The sequence below is a fragment of the Trichosurus vulpecula genome, chromosome 9, assembly GCF_011100635.1.
Source record: "Trichosurus vulpecula isolate mTriVul1 chromosome 9, mTriVul1.pri, whole genome shotgun sequence".
NCBI classification, from domain to species: Eukaryota; Metazoa; Chordata; class Mammalia; order Diprotodontia; family Phalangeridae; genus Trichosurus; species Trichosurus vulpecula.
In genome coordinates, this window is record NC_050581.1 from 145,510,985 (window position 1) to 145,530,021 (window position 19,037).

A 19,037-nucleotide genomic window follows, 5' to 3' on the forward strand; every position below is an offset into this window, starting at 1 on the left:
GGGGGCCCTTCTGCTCTGGGAGCAGTGGCCCCTATATCCCTCTTCTCTGGGCAATGATGAGGATCTTCCACTGACCCAGCCAGGATCCTATAGGTTAGCTAACTGTGTCCCTTCTACCATCAGTGCCTTTGTCTGAGCCACTGATAAAAATGTTAAAAAGTACAGGACTAAGGACAGATCAAAAAGCCTTCCCCTGGAGACCAATGGTCAAGCAAGTGTCTCTAGTCACTAGTTCCCAATTCATCTGCATTGCATTGCTGCTTAGTTCGTATTTCTTCATCCTTCCCACAAGAACATTATGGGGGAAATACTTTATTTTGCTAAAACCTGAGTAAACTCCTATATGAACAACATTGCCTCGATCCACTGGTTTAGTAACTTTGTCCAAAAAAAAAAAATGAGTCTGGCAAGACCTGTTCAAAGTGTATGAGTTAAGAGAGAGAAGGGAAAGAGAAAATGGTCCCATTTCCCAAATGAGAGACATTATTATGATCTCTAGCCTTTCCCAAAAGCAGGAAGGAGGTAGTTTGGGGACAATGGAAGATATACATCCTTAACCCAAGAGTGGGTGCTCCAGTCTAAGCTCTTTCAGGGCAGACAGCTGCTTCAATTGTTGTCTAGGTAGCCACAGTGCCTTACAAAGAGTAAATACTTTATGAACCTCTGTTGAGTTGGGAAGGAGCTTTGAGTTGGGAGTCCCCTCTCTACGGATTTATTGTGTTATTTTGGGCAAATCGCTTCCCTGTAAAATGGAGTTATATTATCTGGAAGATCCTCTCCCAGCTTGGACATTCTATGACTGTGCTGGGGTTCAAAAGCAGAGGACCTCAGAGGTCACATAACTTGCCGTGTCACACAGCTAGTCAGTAGAAGAATCTGAACCCAGGTCTTCTACGTCAAGCACTGTCTACGAAAGCCAGACCTCCCCAACCTGATCTGAAGGTGGGGCCACAAACCCTGCTTCAGCCTGTCTCCATTACTAGGTGGGCTAGGCGAGGCACAGTTACGGCTGGGTGTTGGAAAGAAAGACCCCCCACCCCCACAAAGGGATTTGAGTACGCCCAAACTCCGGGGTGGGGGGTAGGGTCATCCAATTGGGCATGCGCAGCCGCCCGATCAGCCGCCGGGCAGGAGCTGGACCCAACTGAGCATGTGCAGAGCTTGGCGGCCGATGTGAGTAGGTGATCTCTTAGAAAGTATTCAGGAACTTCCTCGGGGGTGCCCGCCCCACCTCCTTCCCGTTCCCTTCGCCCCCGCCCCCGAGCCCACTTTACCCCCAACCATAAACTAGGAGCAGCTCTGGGGATTTGCAGCCCCGCGCCTTACGAAGAATTGACTCTGGTGGGCGGGACCTCAGGTGTTGGCTGCAGTGCGCCTCTGCTGATTGGCTCCTGGCCCTCTGACCGCACCTCCTCGGTTCTGGCGAAGCCCCGCCCCCACGCATGCACTCAATCTCATGGACGCGGCCCTTCTGCCAAACTCGCAGCCCTGGGATCAATGGCCCCTCTGTCCCTGTCTCTCGCCAAGGTCAGCTCTTGCTATCACGACCAACCACTTCCTTGGGCATAGAAATGACCTGGCTGCCGAGGAGAAAATGGACAGGAGGCACGTTTCTGCTCAACATCCTTAATCCAGGGCCAGTTTAATCAGTTCCATGGTGCCGGGAGGAGAGCTGACTGGGAATAGGGAAAGGATATCATCTGCCCTTTCCTCCCCCCTCCCACCCCCCCCCATTAATAAATAACAGCAGCTTCCACCTTCAGGCACCTTGCCTGGATCCCCAGGGGAACAGCACTCTGTCCTGAAGAGCTTAGAATAATCAAAGCTGCTACTGGGGTGGTACACAGTGATTTTGGAGAAACCACCTATCAGCAAATTGAGGTCGATCAATAACACAGGAGAAGTCAACTTGGCAACAGCACAACAGATCAAGAGTGTCCAGAAGTGAAGCGTTGTTTCTCTAGCCGGGCTGGGCAGGATTTGGGGGCTGGTTCATAAGCCTTGGTTGCATAGAGCAGGGGTGGTGGCATCTGAGATACCTGGGGGTGGGGAGGTGGTGGGGTGAAGGGGCAACCTCATATGCAAGCTTTCCCATCCGATCCCCACCAGCAATGGGGGAATGGGAGCTTGTCGTGCTAAAAGCTGTGAGAAGCTGAGTCCTAATCCCTACCAGGCTTTGGGCCCAGCCACTCTGTGCTTTGCGGTCAGCCAAAGCAAGATGTTGGAGACGGAGGTGGAGGAAGGAGGTGGGAGAAGGGGTGTAGCATAAGTGGGTTTCCTGACGGCGATTTCTATTGGAACAGAAAATGAAGGTTGACCTGAACTCTCTTTTCTCTTTGCCCCAGGTACTCAAGCCTGACAGGGTGATGTGCTTACATTCTAGGTTCAGACGCAAATTCTGTCATTACCCACTGTGATCTTCTTTCTGGGCCCTTTCTTCACTTCAGCAATCGAGAGTTAAGCAAGGGGAGCTCCCCACCTTGGAGGTGGGTAGAGATCAAGTCATCAGCTTTCTGCTTGGGATGCACAGGGCCAGCCAAGAGATAGATGCCAGGCTGGGAAGGGGAGGGTGAGGTGATTTGGAGGAAGGGAAAGAGACATGACCTAGTGGTGGGCTTTGAGCAGAATAATACAGATTTGTCTCTAAAGCAGGACAGAATTGGGTACTTCTCTCTCCGACATACCTAACCTGACCTGAATGTGTTCCACTCACACCCCTTCAGCAATGTTCTGGTTTTGTCCAGAGTGCGGTCCAAAGTCCTGGGGTGGAAAGAAAGGAGCGTGCCTGGTATTGGTGGAGGGGAGGGAAGGGACTGGTCCCCCAAGCCAATTCACAGGTGTGTGTCCTCCTCAAATACATCCGAGTCCTCAGGGTCTCTCTTGCCCCCCATCAGCACAGTCCAGCCCCCAGGCCCGTTGACAGTGCTGCCTCCATTCAGGCTTGGCTGCTTCTCTTGCATCTCTGACTGGCTGTCACTGGCCACATCCAATGTGGGGTTGTCATGGCATCCATTCTCCACGAAGCGAAGTTCTTCTCCGTGGGACTGAGAAGGAAATAAGAAAAATCAAAGCTGTTAGAAAGAGGCTCAAGGACAATTTCCCTCAGATGCCTCCTGAACGTAAGAGGAGGCAAGATGGATGAGCCATCGCAGGCCAGCCTTGGAGAATAATGATGCCCTTTTTCCTTGTCAAGGGCCTATGGCCCATGTCTAGGAGTTAAGCTTCCCACCACCTCACTTATAGCACCTCCCATTTGGATAGAGCTTTATAGTTTTTCAAAATGCTTCCCATACACTCTCTGACTGGATCCTCACCACAGCTCTGTGAGGTAGTCATGGCAAGAATCCCCATTATACAGAGCTGAATCAAGACCTAGAGAAGAGGTGACTGGAACAGGCTCACTAGTAAGTGGCACTGCCTGGCCTACAGCTGCCAGTCTTTCAACTCAACTAGATTCTTCAGACCTAGCACCACAACAGGAGTGGCCTCAATGTACCTTTTTTCCTGCCCCTTTTGGAAATCTTAGAAGCTTGGATCTCTTCTGAGGAACCTTGAAATTACCCTTGTTATAATCTGAACACTGCCTTAGCCCCCACCCACCCCATTCCCTCCTCTTTTCCCATTTCTCATACTCCTGCCTGGATTGATCAGGAACCTGTTCCCTCTCTGTGTTCAGTAGCTCCTTCTTGGGATACTGTTCTTTCCTGGGTAAACTTCACCTCCAGCTCACTGTATTCCATCATGGGAGGAACACAGGAGCTCGGTACCCATTCTTTTCCCCCATCTTGCTCTAACTCTTACCTCAGAGAAGCCAGAGATAAAAGAGCAACCACATGAACTGTTGTGAAGTGGAAGATTAAAATGTCCAGCCATGAGAAAAAGCCAGTTCATGCTGTTGCCCCTACCTGAAATGCTCACCTATTCAGTTCCTCCATCAAGTCCTCATGACTCCTGCTACTGAAGCCCACAGAGTTTCATGGTGACATCTCCTCTCCTTGAATTCCCAGAGTACTTAGCATCTGTACCATTCATGTGACTCTCAGTCACACACCACTGTGTACTGCTCCTTAGCCTAGTCTCTTCTACTACACGGTAAGCTCTTGTTCATCTTTGAATCCTCCCCAGCACTGGGCATGCAGTAGAGCTTCCACAAAGATCTGCTGAATTGAAGGGGATCATCTCCTCCCTAGCCCCAGGCCATTTATGAGCAGCTCACCCCACTTCTCTGGCCATCACCTGCCCATCCTATTCCCTCCTGGTCTTCGTGGTGTCTTGCCCATGGCTCACCATGTTCTTGAGCTTGGGCAGGCGACGCTGCCAGCAGTTGTAGATGAGCCCCAGCACAATGATGATGACACAGACGGACCCGATGACGACCAGAACCACAAAGAGCTTTCCATAGTCACTCCGGACCTGGCTTGGCCGGGCCTGGCAGCTGGTGGTGGTGGAGTAGTTCTGGATGCCAATCTAGAGTACAGACAGGACAACAACCACAAATGTGAGGGAATTCCACCTGGATGCACCCGAGGCACTGGCTTGGCCACTCCAGGAAGGCTCTTAGGCCCCCCACAATGGCCTCCCAGCTCCTCCTGCCCCCTGCAGAAGTGGGTCAGGGAGCAGAGAGAGGCTGGGAGGAGCAAGGATGCCCACAAGCAGGGAGTTCCACAAAAACCATCCCGCCCTACTGACTCCTGTGCAAGCTCAGAAAAGAAGACCTCTAGGGAAGGACAGCTCACTGCCTCCTGGGGCAGGCCATTTCCTTTTGGACCACACAAATTGATAGCAAATTTTTCCTGATATTCAACCAATTTAAACTGTCCCTTTGCAACTTCTCCCCATTATTCCTAGCTCTGCCCTCTGGGGCTAAAAAGACTAGTCTAAGCCTTCTCTGCCTGAATCTTAGGGATACTTGAAGAAGACTCTCCAGACCTCCCACTAAGTGTTCAGGCAACGTATTCCCATTCCACCAATCGATCTGTGACAAGTGTCCTGTTCTCTTGGTGAATCCTCAGGACCTGGGCGATGTCCATGGTGTCTCATTCTTATAGGCATCCAAAAGCTAGATATTGGGGACTCTGGGAGCCCATACTGAGTCAGGGAAAGTGACCATTAGGAACTAGGCTCTATTAATTAACAGCCCCAAGCAAGAAGGAACGTGTGCTCAGATACAGTCTGGACTGGAGCTTTCTTTCCAATTCTCTCTTATTGGTCTATGCGACAGAGCTCCAGGGCTATGATCTCTTCTTCCTTTAAAAATCAGTCAATCATTCAATCTTTGCCGTTGAAGCCAGTCCTTGCCTAGCCAGTTTGCAGATAGACCAGGCATTTGTATGTTCTTGGCAAAGACAGAAAAGGGCTCCCTCCTATCAAAAGTTATACCTTCATATGGAGTTATCCAGTGGAGGTTTTGAGCCTCACCACAACATGGACAATTTGACTTATCACAAAATAAATAGTAGGTACCATGGAGAGTGGAATGTCTTGGAACAAAACATATGAGCCTTTATAAAAAGTAATATTTAGATGTGTCCCTTGTTTTGCTCTCTGGAGAATTGTATCCACCCTAGGTGGCCACTATGTTGTCTACCCCCAGTATTCCCTCTCCTTCTCTCCCCACCAGTCCTCCCTTTGGTCTGTGGGTCTAGACATGAACCTGGTCCTAAGCTCTCCTTTCTCTGGTATTAATATGGGCTAGTCTACAGGCCTAGGATCACTCTCTTATCTCTGCCTGTTGAAGTCCTCCAAGGCCCTCTTCAGGTGCTACCTCCTCCAGGAAACCTCCCCTGATCCCCATAACTGGAGGTCATTCCTCCTTCCCCAGATGTCCTAGAGCATCACATCTAGACCTTCCCATTTCCTCAATCATGTTCTACCTCAAACCCAACTCCTTTGACCTCATGGTGTTTTCCCCAGTAGGTTGTAAGCTCTTTAAGGGCAGAGACTGTCTTCTTTAAAATTAATCCAACTGAGAAAGAATAGGATTAATAAAAACAATGACAACATGAAGACAAAGTGTGGAGCAAAATGACATAAAAATACAAAATAACATAAAATAAAATGGGGAAGAAGAAAGGTCTTTCATTTCAATCTTCCATTGCCATTGGCTGGGTTTGGAAAATCTCTGACTGTATTCTTTGTAGAAAAATCCTTAGAGAAGTTTGACTTGGGGCTCACTGAGAGGCATTTCATTAGAGGAACAGCCTGAGCTGGGGGTGAAATGTTGGCTTTGTATGTGGAAACAGCACCTTCTCTGCCTTTCCCAGGAGACAGGGCTGATTCTTAGCCAAACCATGATGTCAACAAAGTCTTTCTTAGGTCCTCTTCACTCTCCTCCATTTCTTTAACAACCTCTACTCCTTCCTGGCCCTCTGGTAGGCTTCCAAGGGGTTATTACCCTCTCAAATTTCCACTATACCTACCCATCCCCTCAGGGTTCGGTTCTCTACTGGGTAACAATGTATATAGCAGTGGGTTAGTACCCAGGATATATTAATTCCTACTAACCGTGTCTACTAGGAATGTGGAAATACCTCCTAGGCAATGGAAAGGCTTAAACTAGTTAAAATACTGGGCTTTTCCAGTAGGTTCTTTAAGAAGAGGCTGGTAGTGGGAATTTCAGACACTGGCAGAGCAGTAAGGATATATTTTGAGGATGGCAGTCATTTAGCCCCCAATTCACAAATGAGTAGGCAGGTACCTAGTATGTCTACTGATAAGGCCCTTGTCCACATGGCCGAGCAATACGAAGGAGGCCACGTTGACCACCCATGCTCTCAGGCTCTTACCTCCACCAAGCTTCTCCGGATGTCACCCAGAACCGAGAGGACATCTTTCGTTGGAACCACTCCTGAGAAGAAGGAAAAAGAGTTGTTTCTATTGCCTCAGCCCCTGGGGCTCCCATCCATTTTCTAGCCTTGGTTTTTTCTCTAACCCTGCTGAGTTCACACCCTATTACATACATACACTCTCCTCACTCAGACCTTTTTCGCTCTATACTTTTTTCATTCCTCCTATAAACATGCCTTTCTCCTACTTGAATGACTTTCTTTCCTCTTATAGATTTCCTTCATTTCTACAGACTCAATGGGGAACCTGGAGGCCAAGGCGGGGAGCAGTCCAGGGCAGAAACTCACCAGAGCTGTAGCTACAAGTGATGTTAGCACCCTCTAACTTTCAGTAACCTAGACAAAGCCTCAGCTGTCCCAACCTAATTATGACTCTGGATTAGGGATAGGGGATTGGACCCATGACTACATTGGTACAGGGAATTCCTGGTATCCTCTGTACTATTGCAGATCAGCACTTTCTCTGTGACTTAAAGTCTTAGAGAGTACCTGCAGCACTTAAGGTTAAGTGACTTACCCAAGGTCACACAATTAGTATCTGTCATAAGTATCACTTGAATCCAGGTCTTCCTAGTTTTGAGACCAGCTTTCTGTTCACAATGGCAGGTTGCCTTTATGGGTTTGAATGAACCTGATAATGCATACTCTCCTCTTTTTCTCCAGTGACCAAAATCTGGGCTTATAAATGTTCCCTATAGCCTTAAGATCCCAGAAATCCCAGACTGAACCCTGAATATATGATTGACAATCTAATTAGTGACTTCTCTTCTACCTTCCCCAAAAGCCCTAAAATAAGGGAAAACATAAAAACCCAAAGTTTTACATTTTTTATTTTGTAATTCTTTCTGTGTGAAAACTCTCAAGGGCCCTGGCAATGCTGAATTGGCCAAATTGTTGTTACTTTTCCAAGGTACCACGATAAGATACTAGGTCCTCTAAGTGCATTAGGCCATCTGCTGTGTTCTGTGCCTAAGCAAAAGGAAAGAAGAGCAAAGGCCCAGCCCTTTTCTAATCTGCCTGACATAGGTTTTTCTTCCTTTCCTGTCTTTTATCCTAAGCCTCACACTGATTCTCTTCTCTACTGCCCTCAGTCCCACCCCCTACACATGGGTCTTTCTTCTTCCAAGCCCTCCCACCTCTTGCTCTATCCCCAGCTCTGGTCACTTACCCTGCTCTCCCACTAGGGTCATCAGCAAATGTTGCTCATTCTCACTGGGTTTGCTCAGGGATATGTGCCAGTCCCCAGGACGCCCATCCCCCTGCCGGGGCAGCACCTCTTCTACCAGGGCCAGAAGCCGAAGCCCCCTGTGTTGCCGGAACACCTCCTGACAAAGAGATGAGATGTCCCTAAGACCTAAGCTGAGCAAAGTCACTGTGAGGGAGACATTATTTTCAGGACCTATTTTTCTCCAGTCCTTCCCCTTAGAAATTCTGCTCAATGGCTTTGCATCATGCAAACCTGTTCCATTTGTTCTAAGGAGGTCAACCAGCCCCATAGCATAGTCTCCTCCCTAGTCCCATCCCTGTATTGTAGGGAAGGTATCACTATGAGCACAAGCATCAGAGAAGCCTGGCAACAAGCTTAGACATACTTCAAACTCATAGCAATAAGTTGTCTGTACTACTCACTTGGGCCTTAATCATATATTAATGATGATTTTGGACTCCTTAATAGCAGAGAATGTCTGCTAACGATACCCAGCAGAGATCTCAACACAGTATGGGCTTGTAAAATGCTGGTTGGGTGAATGGCTGGATGGCTGGATGGATGGATGGATGGCTGAATAGATGTTGTCCAGTCCTGTTTAGAGACTACATTCCCCCAGAGTTACCATCCTCTGGTTCTACAGATGCTTTTATTTGGTCCTGTCACTCCTCTGCTCCCTCAGCTCCAGACCTATTTCTCTCAAGAGGCCTTTCCCTTTCACTTACTGCAGTCTCCATGTGTCTCCCTAATGGCTCCACTCCAGCCTCTTCCCCAGGATAGCAGCCACGTGAGGTGACAGTGCTCATCTCTATTTGTCTCCTGTGCCTTGTGATTGGATTGGGGAAGCCTGAAGACATGCATGACATTGAATTCAGATCCATCCCTTGGGGTTTCTCAGCCATTTTCCATCCCCTCCTTTCTACTCACTGGCCCATGTTGCTGCCACTGTTACCATGCCAACTCAAAGGCCACCAAGATGATTCACAGGCCTGACCATCCTCCCAGTTACCAAGGTAAAAGTTTGAGGCTCTTTCTGGACTAATGGGAAAGAGAGAACTTGATTCTGAATTTAAGGAGAGGGACCCTGGCAGACTTGAAGGGACTCACAAACAGTCCAACAACAACCACCGCAGAGAGCTCCTACTACCTATTTTTTGTCACTCCAATCCCCTAGAAAGCTGACATTAGAAGAAATGACAATGCCACCTAGCAGCCCCACAGCCAACCAAATGAGAGAAAGAGAGCTGGAGAGGGATCAGGAACCATATTTCACCATCTAGCTTGGGCTCTCTTCACCACTCAGGTCCAGATTGCCTGGAGTGTTCCCTCTGCAGACCATGTTGGGATAACTGATACCCTCCTCGAATAAGTGACGGGGAATACCATTTGAGGAAACCTTCTAGAACTTAGAGGCAAAACATAGACTCCCATGCTGAGTCCAGTTGGCAGATTTGGGATCACCAATTAGGCAAGCAAATGGTGGTGTTGTAAGAGCACTGCCACTGCTCTCCCCAAAATCCCCACCAAAATGGAAAGTTCTCAGAAATATATTTTCTAGAGTCCTATCCCCCAGTGCCATTATCTTCTTTATACCTGCCCACAGAGTGCTCACCCCCTATGACTGTCCAGTATTTTGGTACTGATGTGTCATCTGCCCAACATCAGCCCATTGTGGGCTCCATCTTCATGTCCACTCCCACTATCCCAAAGGCAACTACTTAGAGCAGGAGTAACCAACCCTTGGCCCTGAGGGTACATGTGGCTGTTTAGAGCTTCAAGTGTGCCCCTTAAAGCAAGGAGAAGGAAAACAAATGCCATTACAAATTACTCTGTATTTTCAAATGCAATAAAAAGATCATTAAAAATAACAACTAAAATTCCTACACAAATGAATAAATGGATGAATTATGTAAGCCTTGGTTAATTCTATTTAACATAATGAATGACTTAGACAATAACATCTTAAAAAATATTTAAAAATAGTGTATGACAGCTTTTTGTCAATGATACTGGTGAATGTTGATAGCCTGCTTCTTGCTCCCTTCTCTTGATCCCCATTTCCTATGAGCCTCTGTTCTGCTCCCCTAAATCCTCTTAAGGTAAGCCCTGTCTCCTAAGTCCCTGCCCAAGACCCCCACTCACACAGTCGATGTTCTCTGTCATATTCAGGATGATGTAGTTCTTTCCTGCCAGGTTGCTCCAGTCTTTGCAGATAACCTGGACATTGAAAGGTAGAGAAGTGAGGAGGCAGGGAGCACAGGGACAACTGGCTTGGATACCAACTTTGGCATGCATCACGTAGGATGCCATTGCTAATGGAGTGGAAGCCTGCCCACCCCACTAAATCATCAGCAAGCCAGAAGGCTTAATGAGAGACTCCTAGAGGGCCTCTCAGAGTTGAAATTCCACTCTCTTCCTACTCCCTCCCGCCACCCCAGCTGTCACTTAATTGATGTAAAAGATTTTCTCCTACAAAATCAAAGGTTTTAGCTCCCCTGTAAGAGCCCCAGTGGAGTGGCCAATCTTTGTGAACATTATTTTTTGTGTTATAGTTGGATTATATTTTGTGAACATTATGTGTGATTATCGAGAGTTCTTTTATGGAATGTTAGCCCATCCTATCAGAATCCCACTATTTCCCAGTCAATAAACCCCTTCATGTTACCTGAGCTGGGTCCCAGGATGTTCTGGTAGGTACCCCGGAAGCCTTCCCATCCTCAGCTTGAAGAGGAAGTTCTTGTTGCCCTGTGGCATCAGCAGAGGGCATGAGTTCTATTCCATTGAGGTCCAGGGTGGGAGAGGCAGAGATACTAGTCTGGGAAGGACCCCCAGATGGCACATTTCTTTGAGAAGGCGATACTGAAGAGGGCTCATCCCCTTGCTTGACCACTGGTCCTTTTGTTACCACTGTAGCCTCCCCATCTATTTCCCCATGGACTTCTAACTCCTTAGAATGACCTGCATCTTGTTCTAAAACTCCCACAGTCCCCTCTGCCTCCTGCTTGGTGAAGTCTTGGCTGTCCAGGGCCACTGTAGTTGGGTTAATGGGCAGCGGTGATAAGCTTGGCTCCATGCTGCTCCCTACTTCCACACCCTGGTCCACAGGATCTTCATGTCTGTTTCTGGGAGCCCCTGGCACTGAGCCAGGTGGGGTAGTGCTGGTAGAAAAGGGGCCAGGGACCTGAGATTGAGGTGTCTCCTGTGACCCATTCACTGGAAGCAATCTCTCCTCCTGCTCCTTTTTTGGTTCCCTTTCTTCCTCCTCTTCCCCTTCCTGTCCTTCTTCTTCTTCCTCCTCCTCCTCCTCCTCCTCTTCCTCTTCTTCCTCTTCCTCTTCCTCTTCCTCTTCATCCAAATCCTCAGGAGGATTACGCCAGGGTGGCTCAACCAGATTCATTTTTGGCAGGGGAGAGGAGAGGCTAGGAGATTCTTGATCCTGGCTCTTGTCTTCTCCTTTCTGTGGCGAGAGTGGAAAGGTGTAGTCTGAAGATAGAGATAAAAGGTTAGTTCATTCATTCATGATTTATTTATCAACTATAATGTGCTACAGAAGAAATGTTAGGGAATGGAGAAAAGACCAGCTCAGCCAGAGTGGAGGGATCATTTTAGGGAATAATAGGAGATATATTTGGCCACATTTCTGACTATTGGACTAAATTTGGACTGTATTTCATAGGTGGTGAGGAGCAACTCAAGGTTTTTTGGATTAAAAAAACCTCATTAGGTTTGCAATGGTATGTATGATGGATTAGAAGATTAAAAGAGGGACACATGGACACTGGGAAATTAGCAAGGAGGCTGCTCCAATAACAGTGATGAAGTAATGAGAATCTAACTAAAGTGGAAATAATAGGGGCAGACCAAAAGTGATCAGTTTGGGAGCTGTTTTGAAGGAATGCTCCATATATCTTAGTAATTAACTGAATGTAGGGGAAAAACGAGAGAAAAGAGTGAAAAGATGACCCCAAGATTCAGAGGCCAGGTGACTGGGAGATTGGTGGGGGCCCTGATGTAAAATGAATGTTATAAGGGAGTGCTGATCTAAATCAGATTGTGAATTCAGTTTGGGGAACATGTTGTCCCAAAAGTCCCATGAGTGTGATGTAACAGTAGAACATTCAAGTGGAGATGTCACATAGACATTTGGAGATGGGTTTTCAGTATCTTCAGTTTCTTAAGTTCCTTATCAGAATAAGCCTGGGCAAGGCCACTACATGTGCCCTTGGATCATTCCTAAGAGCCTGTTTCCCAAAACCAATTAGGAGGCAGAAGTCTCACAGGCCAGAGTGGTTGTTGCTAGAAAGAGGCTGCCAAACTTGAAGTTATAGGACCGAGTCACAGAATCTTCCAGGGCTTCAGTAACTTCATTTCTAAAATTAGAAAGTTAGACTAGATGGCCTCTAAGATCCCTTCCAGCTCCAGGCTGAGAATCTAGGATCCTATGATCTACCAAATTGTTGGTTCCTGAGACGGGAACCATGGAGATGCCCATTCTATATACCATTCCCTAAAACTGCAAAAAGCAATAGTGATCAGCCCCAAATTTCTTGATCTATCCCTCTACTGGTTAAGAGTAAAGACTCAGACCCTTTGGTATACACCAAAATATTTATAACAGCCCTTTCTGCCATAGCAAAGAATTGGAGACAAAGTAGATGCTCATCAGTTGGGAAACGGCTAAACAATTGACAGTTCATGAATCAACATTATATTACTCTCCTATATGAAACTATGAATTGGGGCAGCTAGGTGGCACAGTGGGTAGAGCACTGGCCCTGGAGTCAGGAAGACCTAAATTCAAATCCGGCCTTAGGCACTTGACATTAGCTAGTTGTTTAACCCCAATTGCCTTGCCCCCCCAAAAAAGAAGAAGAAGAAGAAGAAGAAGAAGAAGAAGAAGAAGAAGAAGAAGAAGAAGAAGAAGAAGAAGAAGAAGAAAGAAAGAAAGAAAGAAAGAAAGAAATAATGAATATAGAGAAACACGGAAAGACTTATGAGAACTGATGCAAACAGAAGTAAACAGTCAAGATGACAATATACATAATGACTACAACATTGTATGTAAATGGAAAGAACAACCACAAGCACAAGCATGGTCCCAAAGAGACAGAAGAAGACATCTTTCCTATACTACTCTGTAGAAGTAGAAGGTCTACAAATGTGGAACACGGCATATATTTTCCAATTTTTTCAACATATTAATTGGTTTTGCTGTTTGTTTTGCCTTCCTCTTTTTCCTTTTTCTTAAAAAAAGTCTTTGTTGTATGAGAAGGTTCTCTGGGAGAAGGAGAAGGGATCCCAGGGAAAATTTAAATGATGTAAAAACCAAAACATCAATAAAAACCAAAGCATCCACAGGGCTCACAGAGACAGGCTAGGTGATATTAAAAAAGTCCCTGCTGCCAAATGCCTGGCAAAGGCCACAAAGCACTTTCTGATTCCCTGGGAATAAGGAACATGGAGTCATGGGCCCCACTACAGTTTCCACTAGACATCATTACGCATATGTTAAGAGTCTGCATGTAGCTGGGAAGCCTACCTGTAATGGTTACTTAGTTTATTACTATGTTGTAGCTGCAAGAGTGTGTGTATATGTGTGTTTGTGTATATATGTGTTTTTGTGTGTACATGTATGTTTATATATGTGTGTGTTTGCATGAACACACCCACTGGAAGGGAGATATTAGTCAGTCAATCAACAAGCATTTATTAAGTGCCTACTATGTGCCAGGCACTGTGCTAAGTGCTGTGGATACAATGAAAGGCATGAGCCTAGTCCTTGCCATTAAGGTGCTCACATCCTAATAGGGAGAGACAACATACAAATAACTATACACAAGATATAAGCCGTGGAAATGGAAAGTGATAGGACATGAGGGAGACTGGGGGGAGGACTGCGAAAGTCCTCCCACAAAAGGTGAGATTTCAGCTAGTCTTGAAGGAAGCCAGTAAGTCAAGAGGTCTGTATGAGGAACAGCAAATAAGCCAGGGCAGCTGTGTCATAGGGGGCATTGAGGGAGAGTAAAGTGTAAGAAGACTGGAGAGGGAGGAAGGGGCCAGGTAGAGTAGGGCTCTAAATGCCAAACCAAGCCTTTTTTTTTTCTTCTAGAGGTCTACAGTCATTTCTTGAAAGAGCATAGGGAGTGACCAAAAACTCCAAGGAACAACAGAATGGAGTCGAGGACTCCTGTACTATCACAATCTTCTAACCATGATCCCTTGCAATCCAGACCCTAGCTAGCCCTTTATGGCCTAACTGGTTTATAGGGCCTAGCCTCTCTTGACCTACTCACATGAATGCATTCAAGATCCTTTGCTGACGTCAAAGAACAACAGCCTAGGGATCAGCAGGCTTGAGTTCTAGTTCTGAACTTACCTCTAATTCACCTTAAGTCACTACCTTCCTAGGCTTCAGTTTCCTTAGCTGTAAAATGAAAGGACTGGACTAGTATATCTTAGCTGTAGAGGGATACAGAAGTCTGTAACTGAGTGGTCTGTTTCTCCAAGAAGCCTGCAAGCCAGCCAGTCTGCCCACCTTCTTACTTTGGCTTCTTAGAAAAATAGAAGCTCCTGGGATACAATTTCAACTCCTTGAAGACCAGAAGTGTTCATCCTTTCACATTTGTGTACTAGGGCCCAGGCTAGCACCTTGCACTGTGAGGGCACTTAACAATGCTGCCAACACTGAACTGACTTGAACTGGAACAAGTATTAACAACTCCACTGACCCTCTGAGGCTCCAGAGTCACTGGCACATGGTGGGGGTGGGGCAAGGTGTGCAAATGGTGATTGCCACAGGCATGGTGAGAGCTGCAAGGAAGAAGCACATTCTAGTGCCCAGAGAGGAAATGCCTTCCTCCTTTATCCATGATGCTGAGGCCTGAAAGCAAAGCTCTGGTCACCTCTAGTTATGGCTCTGAGTATTATTATGTACAGATTAGAAATGTGATGAGATGGAAAAATAGTCTGTGGAGAGAGATTAAAAAGTTTGTTCATTTATCCATTCAACCATTTATTTATTTATCGAAACATTTAATATTGTAATTAAATATTTAATTTGAAATTTAATTAAATTTAGATATTTAATCATCTACTTATCTAATCATTTATTCATTTAACCATCAAGTAATCTTCTCCCTGAACTTTACTCCTTTCCAGCTGCAAGGTGGAAGGTATTAGGACTGAGTGAGATTGCTCTAAGGAGAGAGACATCCTGCTTCTCCAAACTTACTATTTTCCACTATTCCCCAACATAGCCCCTCGCTTGAGCCAGTTCAGGCTTAAATTTATGCAGTTATAATGGTAATGACCCAATTCAATTCCAAACAACATTAAGAACCTATAATGTACAAATCATCCTAATGACAATAATAATTTCACCCTGGAGACTCTATGACTAAGTTTCCAAGTCAGTACTCTGTCCCCAAGAAGAGAGAAGCTGGAGAAGGTAGTTAGTGTTGGTTTTCTACTCTGAGCTCAGGGACCTTGAAAGCAAGGACAACTGGGAATATTTTTCTAAAGCATTGCTGAAAGCTTAGGAAGGGCCTCTGAGTTGAGATATGAGAATGATGACCTAAGAAAGAAAAGAATTGTCTGTTTAAGTAGCAGAACTGAGAGTAGAACCCTGTAGTTTCCACTCTGTGTCAGATGAGAAATAATCAAAAGAACTGGAGATGGTTAGCCTGGAGAGATGCTTAGGATGGGAGGGACTTTAGAACTGATTTCACACAAAGGTTCATCATCTGAAAAAGAAAACAGATGCCTTTAAAAACTACAGTTCCAATGTTATTCTTTTCAGAAACATACAACTAGCTATAAATCCTCTTAGAGAAGGTATTTAAAGAAAAGTTAAACATTGTCTTACAATATAAAAACCTTGGGAAAGATCACTTGGTTTTGTTTTATACTGTACCACAAAGGTCAAAATCTTCCTAGGACTATTTCGAGTAGACTGTTGTTGTTTTTCAGCTCACCCAACCAAAAACAAGACAAAACCAAACACGATGGAGCCCAGTTACTTTATCTACACAGTCTCACTTCTCATCTATAAGAAGATCTGGTTACATCAGGTGATCTATAAAGCCTTTTTTAGCTCTAACGTTCTGCTTCTATGACTGATTTTGTGTAGCTACTGAAGGCAAACTAAGATTAATGGGTGGAGGTTACCAAGAGACAGATTTCAACAGTACAAGGGAGAAATTTCTAACAACCTGAAAAGACGTTTCATCTCTAGACTTAAAGCTGGGAAGGCCTTCCAAGGACATCCGGTTCAATCTCCTCATTTTACATATGATGAAACTGACACTCAGGAAAGCAGGGACTTCCTGCCCAAGATCATGATTATATTGTAAATGTTAGAGGGAGGACTGGAATCCAGGGTCTGACTTCAAAGCCAATGTTCTTCCCATGGTACCATGAATTAGAGTTGGCCAACAATGATATAAACCACCCCAAAAGGTAATGAGCTGCCGGTTACTGGAAGTATTATGATCACATGTCATGAAGCCATAGAGCAGATTCTTATATTGGGTGGGAATTTATACTAGATGTTCCCTAAGGTCCTTTACAACTCTGAGATTTTATGAAATGCTCAGGAAAAGAGAATGAGCGACTCAGAGCGAAAGACATGCATATGAATACAAGGCTACAGACACACAGCCATTAAAGCGTCTGCACATGTACATACATAAATGTCCTCATGTGTATGTGTGTATTATACATACATATGAAATCTATTTAAGACATTGAAGAAAGGAAGACAAGATTATGAGGTGAGGGGGGGAAGGAGGAGAAACAAAAAGTAGGAAGAGACAAATATTGAGAACTTTGCATAATCTAAGATAAAGACACATCCCATTAATTTCTCAGAAGTAGGTCCCTGGGAAGGTGGAGGGGGGAACAGGAAGCAGAGCTTCGACGCTGGATTTCCCTTTTCTGGTGGTCTTCTGAGTGGGCCTTTCATCTCAAGCTAACAATGGCTCACATTTAGACAGCCATTTTACAGCCCATAAGTGGTGTTCCTTTCAATCTCCCTTCGAGGCAAGTAGTGCAAGTGTTACTTTCTTCACTTTCCAGGTGATGAAACTGGCACCTAGTCCCACATTTAGTAAACAGTGCGTCCAGGTTGCAAAACGCTAGTATTCTGACTCTGGCCCAGTGCTCTTACCAAGTTGCCACTCTAGAATTTCAATAGCCTGAAATCTATAAGGAGTTCTTGCTAACCAAGCACATTTGCACAGCTGCTAGAAAAAGCTGTAGAATAGTTTACTGTGTAATTTTTAAATCATTCATGTGAGTTGCTAGGTGCTCCGGCTCACATTCACCAGATCTCAGGGTGTCTCTGGGAGGAGGGATTATGTCAGGCCTAGGGAAGGTATCTTCCATGACCACATATCTAGAAGACTACTGAGAGCTAGCCAATTATGAAGTCCTGGAACAAGGTGGACCCTTGAATCCAACCCAATTCTGTAAACCCAGTGCAGAAAAAAATCCTGTGTAAGGGCAGGATGGTTGATTTTTTCAAATTTACCCCACTTAAAGAAAGTGATCAGACGCCAATCAATCAATTTTATAGGCCTTAGACTAAGTGTAGAAAAGTCTTTCAAACTGTAGTGATACCAGAATCATATTTGGATAAGTTGAGGAAACTTGGCCATGAATCAAGCTCATCCATAAATGATCAAACTTGTTAGAACTTCATTCATCCAAGAAGTTAAGAGTATCTGTGGTTTTTCAGCACATCCTTAAAGAGCAATGGTAGAGTTGAGCGGTAGCACTTTAGGGCGATGTCAAGGGTTATTAGCTTTAAAGGCTGAAGACCCAGGCTAAGGGAAGTCCCTAGATAAAGTTGGATCTTTCTCCAACTTTTCCTTCTGGTGTCTGTTTATCCACACACATTCTACTATAATCTACTGCTGTTACCCAAATGTTTCCAGAAAACTGAATTTTGCCTCAATCACCAAGAGGCCCCAGGTTAAGTAGAGACATATAAATGTAAATTAGGCACAGAGTCCAACTTCTGCCTAAATGTTAGGAAATTTCCTAACTGGGGGCTTAGAGGAATTATGAATGAACTGAGAACTTTTCATCCAACATAAACTCCTTGAAGTGAAAAAGGATAGGATAAAGTGGACCTTGGGAGTCATTATATTGGTCTCTTAGGCTTAAAATGAGCTAATTATTATAATAGGGTAATACATAAGCTTTCCTATGTTTGCCCCTGTCACCACTTGATTCTTAAAGGTAGATGAAGAAGTTCACCTTCAGTGTGCACATGGATAAGCAGGACTTATAAAAAAATCTGACATAATATAAGTTTGGTGTGGGGGATGGGATGGTGTGGATTATAATAACCTAAGGGCAGTAAGTCATCTGCACTCTTGTCTGGAACCATGCCATACATATAGCATATAGCATACATATAGCATTATTACCTTCAGTGGGTCCTAGGTCCAAGGTGGAGTCATTCAGCTCTCCCTCATCTTCCCAGAAATACTGTGGTGGCTGCAGAATCCTGGACTCTTCATTCTCTTCACTGGTGAAGCCTGAACCAGGACCTCCTAACCCAACTCCTGGCCCAATGGCCTCACTTGGCTCAACTGGGTCTACTGACTCCAGTCCACTTGGCAGCAGGAGATCCAACAGAGAGGTAGAAGTGAGCCCTTCAGGGCCAGGCTCTTCAAGCCCTATCAGGCACATACCCAAGGACACACCTGTGCAAACACAAAAAGAAAAGAGGCCATAGGAGTTTGGAAGGGACAGGAAAGAGGAATCTAGACTGAAAAATCACTCAAGAGCATACACTTGACACAAGTTTATCAATTTCCTTATCCATTTAGTCTGAAGTACACAGAGTTTGGGAAGGGAGGTAGAGTCTAGACCCACATAGGTGTGTATGCAGGATGGGGTGAGGAGAGGCTGCAGAATGGTACATTTCAGTTGCAGGAAGATGCTGGGCCTCCTTTTTCTCTCTAAGCAGGCCTGGT

At 45.4% G+C, this 19,037-nt stretch overlaps 1 protein-coding gene across 1 annotated transcript; it reads right to left on the reverse strand.

The window, feature by feature from the left end:
- Window positions 1–1,610: 1,610 nt before the first annotated feature.
- PODXL2 (podocalyxin like 2) lies at window positions 1,611–18,758 on the reverse strand. Its single transcript, XM_036737598.1, has 7 exons — window positions 18,486–18,758; window positions 10,718–11,535; window positions 10,195–10,269; window positions 8,014–8,170; window positions 6,786–6,847; window positions 4,288–4,467; window positions 1,611–3,044 (listed from the first exon to the last, which is right to left on the reverse strand). The coding sequence occupies exons 1-7, from the start codon at window positions 18,748–18,750 to the stop codon at window positions 2,832–2,834; spliced, it is 1,770 nt and encodes a 589-aa protein (XP_036593493.1). The 5' UTR covers window positions 18,751–18,758; the 3' UTR covers window positions 1,611–2,831.
- Between the last annotated feature and the right edge of the window lie 279 nt (window positions 18,759–19,037).

What these genes read in the sequence shown, in the direction of transcription:
- PODXL2 (XM_036737598.1), bottom strand. Translation starts at nt 18,750, where the DNA reads ATGTGCCTGATAGGGCTTGAAGAGCCTGGCCCTGAAGGGCTCACTTCT. An exon ending in GGACCTAGGACCCACTGAAG is followed by an intron (nt 11,536 to 18,485) that starts GTAATAATGCTA and finishes CTCTATCTTCAG; the next exon opens with ACTACACCTTTCCACTCTCG. An exon ending in TCCGGAGAAGCTTGGTGGAG is followed by an intron (nt 4,468 to 6,785) that starts GTAAGAGCCTGA and finishes TCTGTACTCTAG; the next exon opens with ATTGGCATCCAGAACTACTC.